The 12,386-nt window shown below is 59.8% G+C and overlaps 1 protein-coding gene across 1 annotated transcript; it reads left to right on the forward strand.

Moving 5' to 3' along the window:
* Positions 1–215: 215 nt before the first annotated feature.
* Positions 216–10,522, forward strand: SAPCD2 (suppressor APC domain containing 2; the record flags this gene model as incomplete). The annotated part of the gene is made up of 6 exons (XM_080356153.1): positions 216–621; positions 5,155–5,288; positions 8,972–9,118; positions 9,254–9,355; positions 9,878–9,991; positions 10,394–10,522. The coding sequence occupies exons 1-6, from the start codon at positions 219–221 to the stop codon at positions 10,520–10,522; spliced, it is 1,029 nt and encodes a 342-aa protein (XP_080212279.1). The 5' UTR covers positions 216–218.
* Positions 10,523–12,386: the final 1,864 nt, after the last annotated feature.

Below are 12,386 nucleotides of genomic sequence, written 5' to 3' on the forward strand. Positions count from 1 at the left end.
GGGCCGGTGGGATGCAGGAGGTGACATCGCCGCGACCCCCGCCTCCCGGCCAGGAGCGGGGCGGGCGCCGCCTGGAACTCAAACCTTCGTCCTCCCCCTCAGCCAATGGCCAGAGCGACCGTCCGTCGCCAACCAATGAGAGCGCGGGACCCCCCGTCACCAACCAATAGGAGCGTGGGGGCGGCACTAGCGAGTAACGCTCGGGAGCGGCGGCGGTGATGGCACCGGAGCGCGGTGATCGGTCGCTCCCCGCCGGTACCGAGGGGCTTCCCCGGGTGTTCCTGCAGAGCCTACGGACTCTTTTCGATATCCTGGATGACCGGCGGCGGGGTTACGTGCACCTACGGGAGATCGAGTCCCGCTGGCGGGGAGCGGAAGCCCGGGAGCTGCCCGCCGGGGTGCTGGAGGGGCTGCGGCGGGCGGCCCCGGCCAGCGGGTACCTGACCTTCGAGCGGTTCGTCCTGGGGCTGCGCGCTGCCCTGCCCGGTGCCGACCCCCCGGGGGAGAGCGGCGGCGGGCGGCGGAGCGCGGAGAAGCCGCCGAGCCCCCGCGGTGCAGAGGAGCGGCGTGGGAAGAGCGGCGGGCAGCGGGAACCGGGGCACGGGCAGCCCCGGGGCCGGGGTGAGCCAGCGGGGCCGCGGCGGGACCGGAGCCGCACGGCGCGGGCTGCGGGGCAGCACCGCTACCGGAGATGGGAGCCGGGCGGACGGGCTGGGACCTGCGGATCCCTCCGGTCCTCGGGCAGCGCAGCCCTGGTCCCTCCTATGGGCTTAAACGAGCAGCAAGCAAGTTAGTGCTGGGTTTAATTTTAGCTTTGATCCGAGCTGCGGGTAAACCGGGCTGGTGAGCGTGTTGCTCCCCTGACCGTGTCAGGTTTGTGCTTTCCCTCACATCTCTCCTCGCGTGGGTGCTTCTCTGTTCATACCGGTGACAGGAAGAATTAAGGGCTTTACCGTAACGTGTCTGTGGTTGTCCCCTGGCACAGAGTCTGCAGGTGACCTTCCTCGGGGGCGGGTGTGGCAGCTGAGTGGCTTGGAGAGTCGCTGGGGTCTCTGAGAACCGAGCAGCTTTGCTGGAGAGTGGGCCGTCAGGTGCTCGGGTGGGCTCCAGGCTGTGGATGTGCCCTCGGAAAGGCTTTGTTCATGATTTCATCCACGTTTTGGGACCAAAAAACCCACAGAGAAATCCAATCCAACTTTCTTATTTGCATAATTCCGCAGCACTACTTACAATAATAAATGGTTAAGCAATAATTAAATGGGAAAATGGCATCAGGGAGATGTGCTTTGCTGTCCCCAGGCAACGGGGCTGAGCTCACTGGCAGGTCCCTGCGGACCCTGCCCCTTCCTCAGGACCTGTGGTTCCTGTGCTGGGTCTGCCAGGACCCCCAGCCCTGGTGACACACTGACCTTGGCAACAGGGAGACTATGGCAGTAGGAGACGTTATAAGGAAACCAGACTTCTGGATTTGTCTGGTATAGGTAATAATTCTTCATCTAGATTCATGAAGTGCTTTGAGATCTATGGACACAAAGGTCTGTGTGAGGAGCTGGTGTTTCTATCACAACCCTTGAGCACGATGGCTTCCTCCACCTCGGGAAAGTTGTCTGGGCTGGTTTGACTTCCCTTCCCACTCGTTCCCTCCCTGTCCCATCGTCTGCTGGGTGGAGAGGAAACTTTAACCATGGCTGAGGTTCTCTACTTTCCATTTTGCCTGCAGACTAATCACTGGAGCTTCATCTGGGTGAATATTATTAAGCAGGCTGGTTCTTCTGTCGTCAGGAATGTAAATCTGGAAAAACCTGAAGAAAAATCCTGCTTGGTAAAACCCAGCAATTTGAAAGCTCTGCCCTGGGAAGGACTGAGCAGGTGACTGCAGCAGCTTTCTGGTTGCTGAGGATCTTTTCATGGTAGGCTGATGTTACAGTGATGTCCTGAGCCTGTGGGCAGGGTTAGTGCCTCAGCCCTTGCTGTGGGCTTCCCACAATGCAGGGCCATATTCTGGCAACAGGCCTGAATTTCGTGTTGATTCAGCAGATTAGCAAATGTTATAACTCAGAGCTATTGTACCTGTTCTAGCTCCAGGCCCTGCGCAGCTGCTCAGCGCTCCCTCCCATCACCGAGGGTTCCCCGGCTGCGGTTGAACAGGTCGATGTTCTCACCTGGCTGGGTGGGAGTTGGGCTCTGCCGTGGGAGGACACGGTTCTTTCTTGCTGCAGAGGGGTGTGCTGGGCGCTCAGAGCTGCCTGTGGGCCCAGGAAGCCCTGTCTCCATTGTTATTATATCATTTGGGCTGTGATGCTCCAGCTTCACCAGGTAGCTTCAGTAAGAGCCCAACCAACTGCAGCAAGGTGGTGTATCAGTGCTCATTAACCACAAAGAGTCTGAGGAGACTCTCCCTGTCTGTGTTTTGCGGGGAGGAGGTGCTCCCAGGATGCCACCCTAGCTCTGCTTTCTGGTCCAGAGGGCATCTGCATACATCAGAGCTGCTCTGGATGCAGATCACGGCAAGACGGCAGAGGCTGGGGCCAGGTGATCTCCTGGTGCATCCAGGGGTGCAATGAGCCAGTGGGGCGGTGATTCTGTCCCCTCTTTCCCATCAGCATATGGGCAGAAGTGCTTCTGGAGAAGTCCCTGCCCAGAGCCGGCTTCCAGCTCCTCAGGAGCTCTCCCCATCCCAGCTGTGCCAGCAGCCCGTGAGCCGCCGCCGCCGACAGCGTCTGCCGGGCACCAGGATGGTGAGGCTGGTATTGGAGAAGTCACTGGGCATGGGAGTCATTGTGATGGCTTCCCTGCTGCTGGTGCCTGGGTGGCCTGTCACAGCACTGGCGAAGCATCTCGCTGGTGGAGGACTTTACCCTTGGGGTTCCCCTGAGAGCCGAGACCTGGGAAAGTTAAGACACGGAGCAGCAAGTGCCTTGGCCGGGAGCTCTGTGGTGGCTCTGGGCGCTGCCGCCTCCCAGCACAGCGCTTACCTTGGCTGCTGGGCTGGCCTGGAGAGCTGGTGGCCTGCTCAGAAGGAGGTGGCTTGTGGTGGCTGTTACTGTCTGGGCTGTTGCCAAGGACAGGTCTGTAAGTGTGTAAAATGCCCCTGAGGTGTCTGCTCCGCGCTCTGGCTGGGGAGCGCTGGGCTCGTGCCCTGTGGGGCAGAGGGGCTCTCGGGGAGCAGGCCACCCCACATCTCATGGCAGGGTCTCCTCCACCTCTGGTGAGCTGGTCCTGCTCTTTGCCTAAGAAGAGCAGATCCCAGCTCATTACTGGGGTCCTGTTTTAGCCGCTGTATTGTCAGCTCAGCTGCACAGAGCCCAGTTGTTTGAGCAGTGGGCTCACATCACAGGGTTAGCTCAGCTCAACCTGGCGCTTCCCAGGACCAGCAGTGAAAACCTTTTTAACATGTCTCTACCCTGCAGCTCTTCCCAGAGGTGCTCCTGACTTTGCTTTGGGATTGTGCCTATTGAAGCTACTTTTGGTTTTGGGGCTGTTCCTCAGCTTCCCAAGCAGGATGTGCTACAGGTCTGCCAGCAGAACACGGGTGTGGTTGCACTGGTCTTGCTGGGTTCCTCCCAGGTAGATCATAGTGCATGAAACCAAAGACAGTTGGCAAACCAGATGTGTGATATCACAGACTGTGTTTATTGACACGCTGGAGACCTGTCTGTGCCGGAGCACTTACTGGTAGAAGCAGGACATCATGATGGATCAGAGGAGGATTTTTCCTGTGCCGCAGTGGCTTCTTTCCGCAGTGACACAAAGTGACAGGCTGAGCAAGGGAGCATTGCCTGCAGCCACCTGAGCCCGGCTCTGGTTGCTAAACTGGTGCAGATGTGGCAGCACAGGCAGCCCCAGGATGGTGCAGCTCCCCAGACCTCGCTGCCTTTGTGGTGACGGGTGGCTGCTGTGGCCACAGCTGCCCTCTCTTGCCCCATATCGCTCTTCCATTGTGTCCATGTGCCTGGCTCAGGACACTTGTGGGGCAGCAGGCAGCGATATGCCAGCCCAGGCAATGCCACGCGCCCTGTCCCGGCACTCGCAGCCCTTCGTGCCAGCGTAGCCAGGAACACGCTGGATCCATGCCCGGCAGCTCTGGCGCCGGGGAGCCTGCACGTGCCCAGCCCCGGGAGAAGGACACGGTGATGGGCGGGGGCGCCTGGCAGACGCGTGGGGAGCTGTCCCAAGGGGGAGATGTTCTCCTCACTGCCTACCTTCCCTTGCCACCCTCCACACTGCTCTGGTTTGAAAGCCAGGCTGGGAACGAAGCTCTTGAGGAACGCGGTGTGCGGAGGGCAGGGTGAGCTGCCATACCCGGGGGAGCGCCGGGCAGGGTCTGCAGGGGAGCGGGGCTAGAAGGGGGGTGCAGCAGGGCTGCTGCTCGGGCACCGGCTGCCCCTCGGCTGTCCTTGCTCAGCCAGAAGGGGATCTGAGCTGGCTTGGCCGTGGCCACAAGGCTGTTTCTAGAGTGTTCGCCAGGGCAGGCGGTGTGGGGCTTGTACTGACTTTTCTGCAGGTGCTCAGCCAATACCTGCTTCAGCTGACAGGCAGCTCAGTCAGGATTGAGCCTAAAACCTGCCAGTACTAAATCTGCAAAAATAGGTTATGCGTGGATTTGCACCAGCATCATGCATTTGTAGTAGATCAGTCTTTTGCAAGCTGGGATGTTGGGATTTTAATAACATTTTGGAAAACCTACGGCCTGATTTACCCTATGTTTAAAGCACAGGCACAGGGTCTTGCGGGACATCTTGCACAGCCAAGCTCATCACCAGGCAGAGGAGTTGGGGTCCTGGCAGAGCCTGTGCCACCCGAGTGGGAGCCAGGGGTCCTGTGGGGGCAGGACGAGGGTGGGCAGTATCACTAATGGTTCAATTGCCTGTGCTGGGACTGAAACAGCAGTGCCTGGGAGCCGCCTGCTGTTTGCAGAAGATGACCACCGAGGTCTGTTGCCCGCCTGGCGCAGCCACGTGGGTCGTTGCTGAAGTCTGCTCTGCCCATACAAGGACACCAACAGGCGCCTGGGCCGGTGCTTTGCTCGGCTGCTCCCTGCCATGTCCATTTGCAAGACCACCCTGCAGATGGTCTCACAGAAGTGGCCGCAAGTTCTTGTTGCAAGCGGCTGGTGGCCTCATGCTGTCCTCTGTCCTCTGTCCTCTGTCACAGGTGGTGATGCTAAGGCTGCTGGGCAGGCCCAGGGAGATGGCAGCCACGCAGGGGCTGGGGACACCCGGAGGCATCAGCGGGGACGTGCAGAACACCGGAGACACACCATCACCAACGGCGTGGACTTCAGCATGGTAAGGGGACAGGCCTGTCGTGGTCCGGGGGCAGGTGGGCTGCAGGTGTCCCTCAGTGCTGACACCAGCTCTGTTTGGGCTATGGCTCCCCCTGCCCATCCTGTGTGTGTGTGAGCCACGGGCTGCCAGGCAGATCCTGATATTCCAGATACAAAGCTCTGTTGATGTACGTGGAGGTCCTGCCATTACTTTCAAGGTGCTTTCTGTCCCGGATCGTGCCGGGCTGGCAGGAGGCACGTGTTCCCCTGGGCTCTGCCCACCGAGCCCGTGTTTGACTGCACAGGTGCCATCCCCATGGGCAAAAACTTGGGCAGGGAAAGGCAAACGTGTAGGTGTAGGAGCAGGTGGGTCTCTGGGCCTTTCAAGTGCCCCAGAGAAGGTCGGGTACACCGCGCTGGTGAGCAGTGGTGCTGGGCTGTGTCCCTTTCCAGCTGTTCTCTGTAGGTCAGAGCTCAAGCATGTTGATCCTCCTGGCTCCGGAGAAATGTTTATCAGTAATGCAGAGAAATCAGTATTGGATTTAGCCGGCGTGGCTGAGTCAGATTGCCGGGATGGAGGGATCTGTGCTGCTCCCAAGTGGGATGGAAGAGCTGCCTGGACATGTTGCTCACCAGCTCAAGCTACATTTTTTGGGAAGAGAGCCAGGACCCAGCCTGCGGGATGAGTGATGGCGGGACAAGCTCTGGCCAGTGTCGGAGCTGCTGCTGAGGCTGCCACTGTCACCTCTGCACTTCCAGTCCTTGCACCCTGGTGTCACCCGGCTCCCCAGCGCAGCGCGGCTGGCCGGTGGCGCAGGCAGCGTGGACCACAGCCTGCCACCGCCTTCGGGGCGCAGAACAGGCTTTGCTGGGCTTGCGGCCATGCCAGGGATTGGGGTGCTCTTGGGCCGAGGGGTTTTCTGCTGGGAGGGGCTGGCAAGGAGTAATAAATGTAAATGTGTGCTTCTGGGGGTCTCTGGTTCTCAGGGTTTGGTGGCTGGGAATTGCTGTTTCAGAGAGGGGAAGGTCCTTCCCTGGCAAGGCTCTTCCCTGTGTGTGCCGCTGGAGCCATCACTGCTGTGAGCTCGGGGTCCTGGCTGGTGCTGATGAGGGGGCGCTGGTGGCCCGCGGGTCTTGCCGAGGGCTGGGATTTGTTCCCAGCACTGCCACAAGCACTCTTCCTCTGAGCCTGTGCTGCCCTTGCCTCTCTCTCCCCAGCTTGGTGTGGGGTGGTGGGAGGGGGATCCTCTGCCTTTCTTCCTGCCTGCCCGTGTACCCGAGTGCTGCGCTGCCTCTGGCATGCTCCTGTCCCTGGAGAAGGGCTGTCTGTCCCTGTCCCCTTCCCTGGCACGATCCTTTGGGTACTAATCCCGCTTCTGAGCATACAGAGACAGTCAGAAGAGGTTTGAGTCCAGCAAGGACCAAATCCCTGTACAGGGTGGTGCTGCTGCCTCCCCTCTGATGCTGAGAGGATGCTGGGCTCCCACAGAGACAAGGCACTCAGCTGTGATTGGGCTAATTTGCCTAAAGCCCATGGGGGACTGGGAGCACTGGTGTCCATCCTGCATCCCCAGGTGCGCTGGAACCGATTCATCCTGAGCAGGGAAGCAGAGGGGCGGGTGCTGTGCTGCAGCCCCGGGACCCTCAGCACCACTGCAGCTCTTGTCTGCTCAGCTGGTGTTTTTCAGCTGGTCCATCATCGATCGGCCTGATTTCCCCATGGCCACAGGGGGTAGCTGGGATGAGACCTTCCGTGAGAGGCTGAGCGCTGCCGTTCGTGAGCAGCCCAGTCTGTGGCACTGTCCCCTCCCTGCTACCCCGGGTGGCACCAGCCAAGTCCAGTGCTCTGTCCTCCTCCTGCCCCAGAAGCTGCCACTGCCCCCACAGCATCCCACCCCCACTGAGATGCCGTCTGTCCCCGCACGTGGCAGAGAGGGTGACGTCCCCCTGCTCTGTGGGATGCTGCCTCTCCCTCCGGCTGCCGCACTGGCCGGCAAGCCTGGCGGCACCAGGGCGGGCCAGGCGGTCGCAGGCTGCAGCCCAAGCTGGGTGGGGGTCCTTGCCACGTACAGCATCTTCTTCATGCCCCTCAGCAACAGCCGGCATAGCACCAAGGCTCTGCGCTTCTTCCTGTGGGTATGTCCCCTTTGGTCCATCTGTCCATCCAAGCATGTGGAACGGGGGGCTGTCCCGTGGCAAAGAGCATTTCCAGGAGCAGTGGGGACAAGAGCAGCCCTGGTGTAAAGGGTGGCTGGTGTGGGGTGGGTGGGAGGCTTTGGGGCTGGCAGTGGGGATGGGGAGGTGCTGGTGGCCTGAAAAAGGTCTTGGTATGGTCTCACTTGTCCCAGGGCGTGGGGATCTGTCCACAATCACTTTTGAGCTGAATTGTTGCCTTGCAGATGCTCTCCAAAGCAGCAGGAGATATTCCTGAGCATCCAGCAGCTTCTGGGTGTTCCAAGTCCTACTGGTGCCTGGAGAAGATTCTCCTGGAGCCCAGTCTGGCCATGGGCGGTGGGGTCCAGGCTGTGTCGTGGCAGAGAAGGCAGAGGCAGCAGGGCAGGCAGCTCCCTGTGCTCCTGGCATGGAGACACAGGCGCAGGAGCCGGGGGGGCCGCCTGGTGTGGCTCAGGAGAGCGGGAGCCCTGGGTTCTCTGTGTGAGGGCTGATGAAAGGGTCACTGCACTGGTTGCTCTATTCCCCAGGGCTGTCCCCTCTTCTCTCGCCACCTCTGTGACTGCTGGTGGCAGCACAGTGCCAGGGGGCTGCAGGAGAAGAAGGTGGGAGCGGAGCAGGGGACCCCCTGTCCCCTGGGGCACAGGGCGCTGCTCCAGCCTCACTGCCGGTCCGGGGGCTGGAGGGGCTGTGCTGCAGTGGCCTGGGCGGCGCTGTGACACAGGGTCCTGCTCTGCGCTGTGACACAGGGTCCTGCTCTGCTGGCCCCAAGGGGCTGCTCTGGGGACAGGAGCTGCAGGAACCATTGTACCAGCCCTCCAGGTGCATAAACATGTCCCATCCCAGGCCAGGCTGGATGGGGCTCTGAGCAACCTGAGCCGGTGAAGATGTCCCTGCTCATGGCACAGGGGGCACTCGGGGAGCTTTGAAGGGCCCTTGCACCCAAACTATTCTGTGATTCTATAAATGTCTCCAGGTGATGCTGGTGCTAGAACCTGAAAGACCAGCAGAGACTCAGTAGAAAGGTGTGCTGTGCTCTGCTCTGCTTGGAGGTGCCTTGGTGGTAAAGCAGAGGGGAGCAGAGCGCTGGGGAAACAAGGCTGCAGGTTTTCTCCGGCTTCCAGTGCGCACACTTCGCTCAGCTCCTTGCTGCCGGGAGAGCCGCGTGCTCGTGCTGCCGGGCGATGCTTGCAGCCTTGGGGGGATCTGGGGAGCAGCTGCAGGCTGCTCTCGCTGCATCCTGGATAAGTACGAGGCAGAGAAACCCACTTCTGCAGTGGGGAGCAGGAGGGCGGAGGTGGCCTGACTGTCCCTTACCTGCTTCTGTTGTTCTCCCAAACCAGAGAACTCTTCACCGAAAGCAGCATCAGGCAGCAGCCATCATCCTGCTCCTCAACGGCTTTTTGTGGGGAGAGGGGTTGACCCCCCTGCCCGTATCCATATTCCTCTGTGCTTCGTGAAGAAACCATCTGCTGGGGCTTGACAGGGTCTTGGTGGGGAGGGGTTGACACCTCTGCGTGCTCTGTCCCGCAGCTGAAGCACATGAAGGAGCTGGAACAGGAGAAGGATTTCCTGCTGCAGGGTCTGGAGCTGGTGGAGCGCACCCGGGAGTGGTACCACCAGCACATCCAGCTCATGCAGGAGCGCCAGAGGCTGCTGGGGAAGAACAAAACCAGTGCTGTGAGTCTGGGGCTTGTTCTTGGGGTGCCTGTCTGCTTGGGAGGGTCTGGAGCTGCTGTCTGGGTTTGGAGAAGTGGGCTGGACCTGGACTTGGCCCCATGGTAACCCCCAGCCTCTTCTTCCCCCATCCTGCAGGAATTCCTCCCCGAGGGCACCCAGAGCCACCTGGGACGCCTGGTCCCCAAGCTGCAGGAGGTGAACCGCTGCCTGGGTGACCTTCTCTCCACCACTGGCAAGGTGAGAGCAGCAGATAAGCAGCTTGTGGTTGTTTGTGTGAGGACCCATCCTGTCCCTCCACTTACACCAGTAGTTGGGCTGACATCAGAACTGTCACAGCATCCCTGGGCTCTGGGGAGGTGACCTGGGTCTGTGGGCAGCAAGGCAGGGGATGGGCGACAGCCAAAAGGACAGCACAGGTAGTCCCGAGCTGGGTTGGAGGATGCTCAAGGCATTTGAGGAACTAAAGGACATCCCCAAAAAGGTGCAGCCATTGTCAAGTGAATAAGGAAACCACCCTGCTGAGCTGCTGAGTCAGCCCAATGGGAGCTGGCTGTCCCACCAGGCTCCTGGGCACGCAGGCAGGAGCGCTGCCCACCTCTGCCTGCCTTTCTGGAGACACTGTGCTGGGTCTTAATCCTGTGCTGGGCTTCTCTCAGTTCCCCATGTGCCACAGAAACAGCTTCTGGCCCTGGGAAGGGCTGGAAAGGCCACTGGGAAGGAGAGTCAGTGCCTCATCCCTTCCCTTCCCCTTCTCTGCAGCCGGTGCACCCCTCCTCAGCTCTGAGCAGGCTGGGCCCCGCAGCGTCCCCAGCCCCAGCAGGCTCCCAGCAAGCCATCAACATGCTGAAGGAGCAAAACCGGCTTCTCACCAAGGTGAGTGGGGTACAGGGGGAGAAAATCCCCTTCGGGGGCTGGGAGAGGAGGCAGGGTGGGAATCCGAGGCAGTGGAAGTGTTCCTTCAGCTTGGCCAACCTTGGTCGTTGCAAAGAAGGGCGTGCAGGATGCAGCTGGAGAGCCCATGTCATGCAGCTGTTTGAGTGTCCACGGGCAGGGATGGGGCATCCTCAGCGGAGGGAAGAGGCTGTGACAAACGCAGCTCAGGGGAGGGCGCGGGCGCTGCGGCCGGGTCTGCGCGCAGGGCTGCCGGGGAGGGGTCGGCCGCGCTCCCCTGCCAGGGCCGGGCTCCCCGCTGGGTTCACATCCCAGCACCCACAGTGCAGCGAACACCAGCATTTTCCTCCTCTAAGCAGCATTTTCCTCCTCTGTCCCGCGCAGGAGGTGACCGACAAGAGCGAACGCATCACCCAGTTGGAGCAGGAGAAATCCGCCCTGATCAAGCAGCTCTTTGAGGCTCGTGCCCGCAATAACCATGAAACGAGCCAGCTGGACTCCACCTTCATCTAGTGCCTGTCTCCCCACTCCACATCCTCGAGCTTCCTCAGGGGTTTGTGGGACTCTTGCCCAGAACCCGTTGCACCCGTTGCTCCAGGTGTCGGATCTGGAGGTCTGGAGCTGCAGGAGGAAGCCAGGAAGGTGTTTCCCTGCCCTGCCTGGGGAGCATCCCCGCACTGCTCTGCTGCTGGGCTCTCCAGCTGTGCTGCTCTCAGCTGCTCCTTTTCTGTCTCTAAGGGGCCTGCAGGGACTGCACCCCCAGCCTCACGAGCCCCCGCGTGCTGGGAACGGCCTCTGCCCACATGGGACGCGCTCCTGTGCCCTTGGCCTGACTCAGGCTGAACTTTGGCTGCTCTCAGAAATAGATGATGCATCTTCAACACTCCAGCTGGCATCTCCAGCAAGCCAGGCCGTTCAAGGGTGGCCGATCCCCTGCTTGTCCCACCGTCAGAAGACAAGACTGAAAATCTGATGGGCCGTGCCTGGCCCCTCTCTGCTGCCTGAGTTCTGCCTGCCAGAGACACGATACTGGGCCAGAGCAGTGCCCGAGCTGGTGCTCCTCCCCGCGTAATCCCTCTTTCCAGTTTGCGGTAGCGATGCCATAGTCACTGTTTACATGTCTGCAGGCTCCCGTAGTTGATGAGCCATAGACCCAAACGAGGTAGTCCATACCTCTGAGCTGCTGTTTCAGGCTGTTTGCAGATTGAGGCAGACACCTTTACATCCCTGTATTTGGGTTGACCTGGCAAATGTTTCCTTATGACTGCCAGGCTTATATTTTTTTCTTGATGACTTTAAAAGGATAAGTGATGTCCTCCAGCATGAGGATGCTAACGCAAGCCTGACTCCACAGAAGGACGAAGGTTTGTATTCAACTGAACGTGGGTGATGGATCGATGCTGATGGGCTCTTTCCTTTGCACATCTCCAGGTGAAGGAGTGGCAGCTTTGCCTGTGCTGATGGTGTACGCCGGCTCCCCAGGGTGACATCCAAGTGTGAACTGCGCCCCTCTCCAGGTCTCTTGGGGGGCGGGTCTAAGCATGGGTCTTGTTAGGCTGGTGTATCTCAGGATACCTTCTGCTTCCCACCCAGCTCAGTGACGATGCTTGAGCTGGACAATATTTTCCACTGTGGCTTGGTACTTGGTATTTCTGGTGCTTCCATGGGAGATCCTTGTGAATCCTCATGTAGTGCAGGCCTGGCCCTCTGTAGCTCCAAGACCAGGACCTTTCTCTCCAGGGTAGTTTCGTGCTCTGACTCCTGGCACAATGCACTGAGCTGGGCCGAAGGTGCTGGACCTGCCCTGCCATGGGCTGGGTACCGTGCAGACCGATTCCCTTCTCACTCCTGTTTTTCTCTGTCCAGCGCTGTCTGTCCCATCCAGCTTCTCTCTTTGAGGTTCATCTTGACCTGAGGCTCAGTGCAAGGCATGAATCTCTGCTCTACCCGTACTTGCTGCCCTGTGCCAGAGTGGGGATCAGCATTGTGCCAGGGACAGGGAGGAGGAGCAGCAAGGCCATGGCGAGTCAGGTCGCCTATCTGCAGGAGTAGGGTGTTAGTTGTCCCCTGGACATCGGTGTCTTCCCTCTCTTTCATAATGCCACCTCTGGTGTCCAGAGCCTGTTTTGCCTGAGGTTTAATTAAAAGTGACCCTCTTTATAAGGAGGATCTGTAGAGATAATAAAGTGGGATGAACTATTTAATTTAGCCTTTTGTCTCTGCCTAAATCAGCCCATATACTGCTGTGAGCCTTGCAACTCCTGCCGGTCCTGTCCCATGGGCTGTGGGGGGAGCTGAGGTTGCGCAATCACAGCCTGAGCAGGAGGAGCCCGGGGGTCTCTGCTCCAGCCCTTGTTCCCATGCCCTTCCAGTCCCA

This window comes from Nesoenas mayeri, assembly GCF_963082525.1.
Source record: "Nesoenas mayeri genome assembly, chromosome: 18".
Lineage (NCBI taxonomy): Eukaryota > Metazoa > Chordata > Aves > Columbiformes > Columbidae > Nesoenas > Nesoenas mayeri.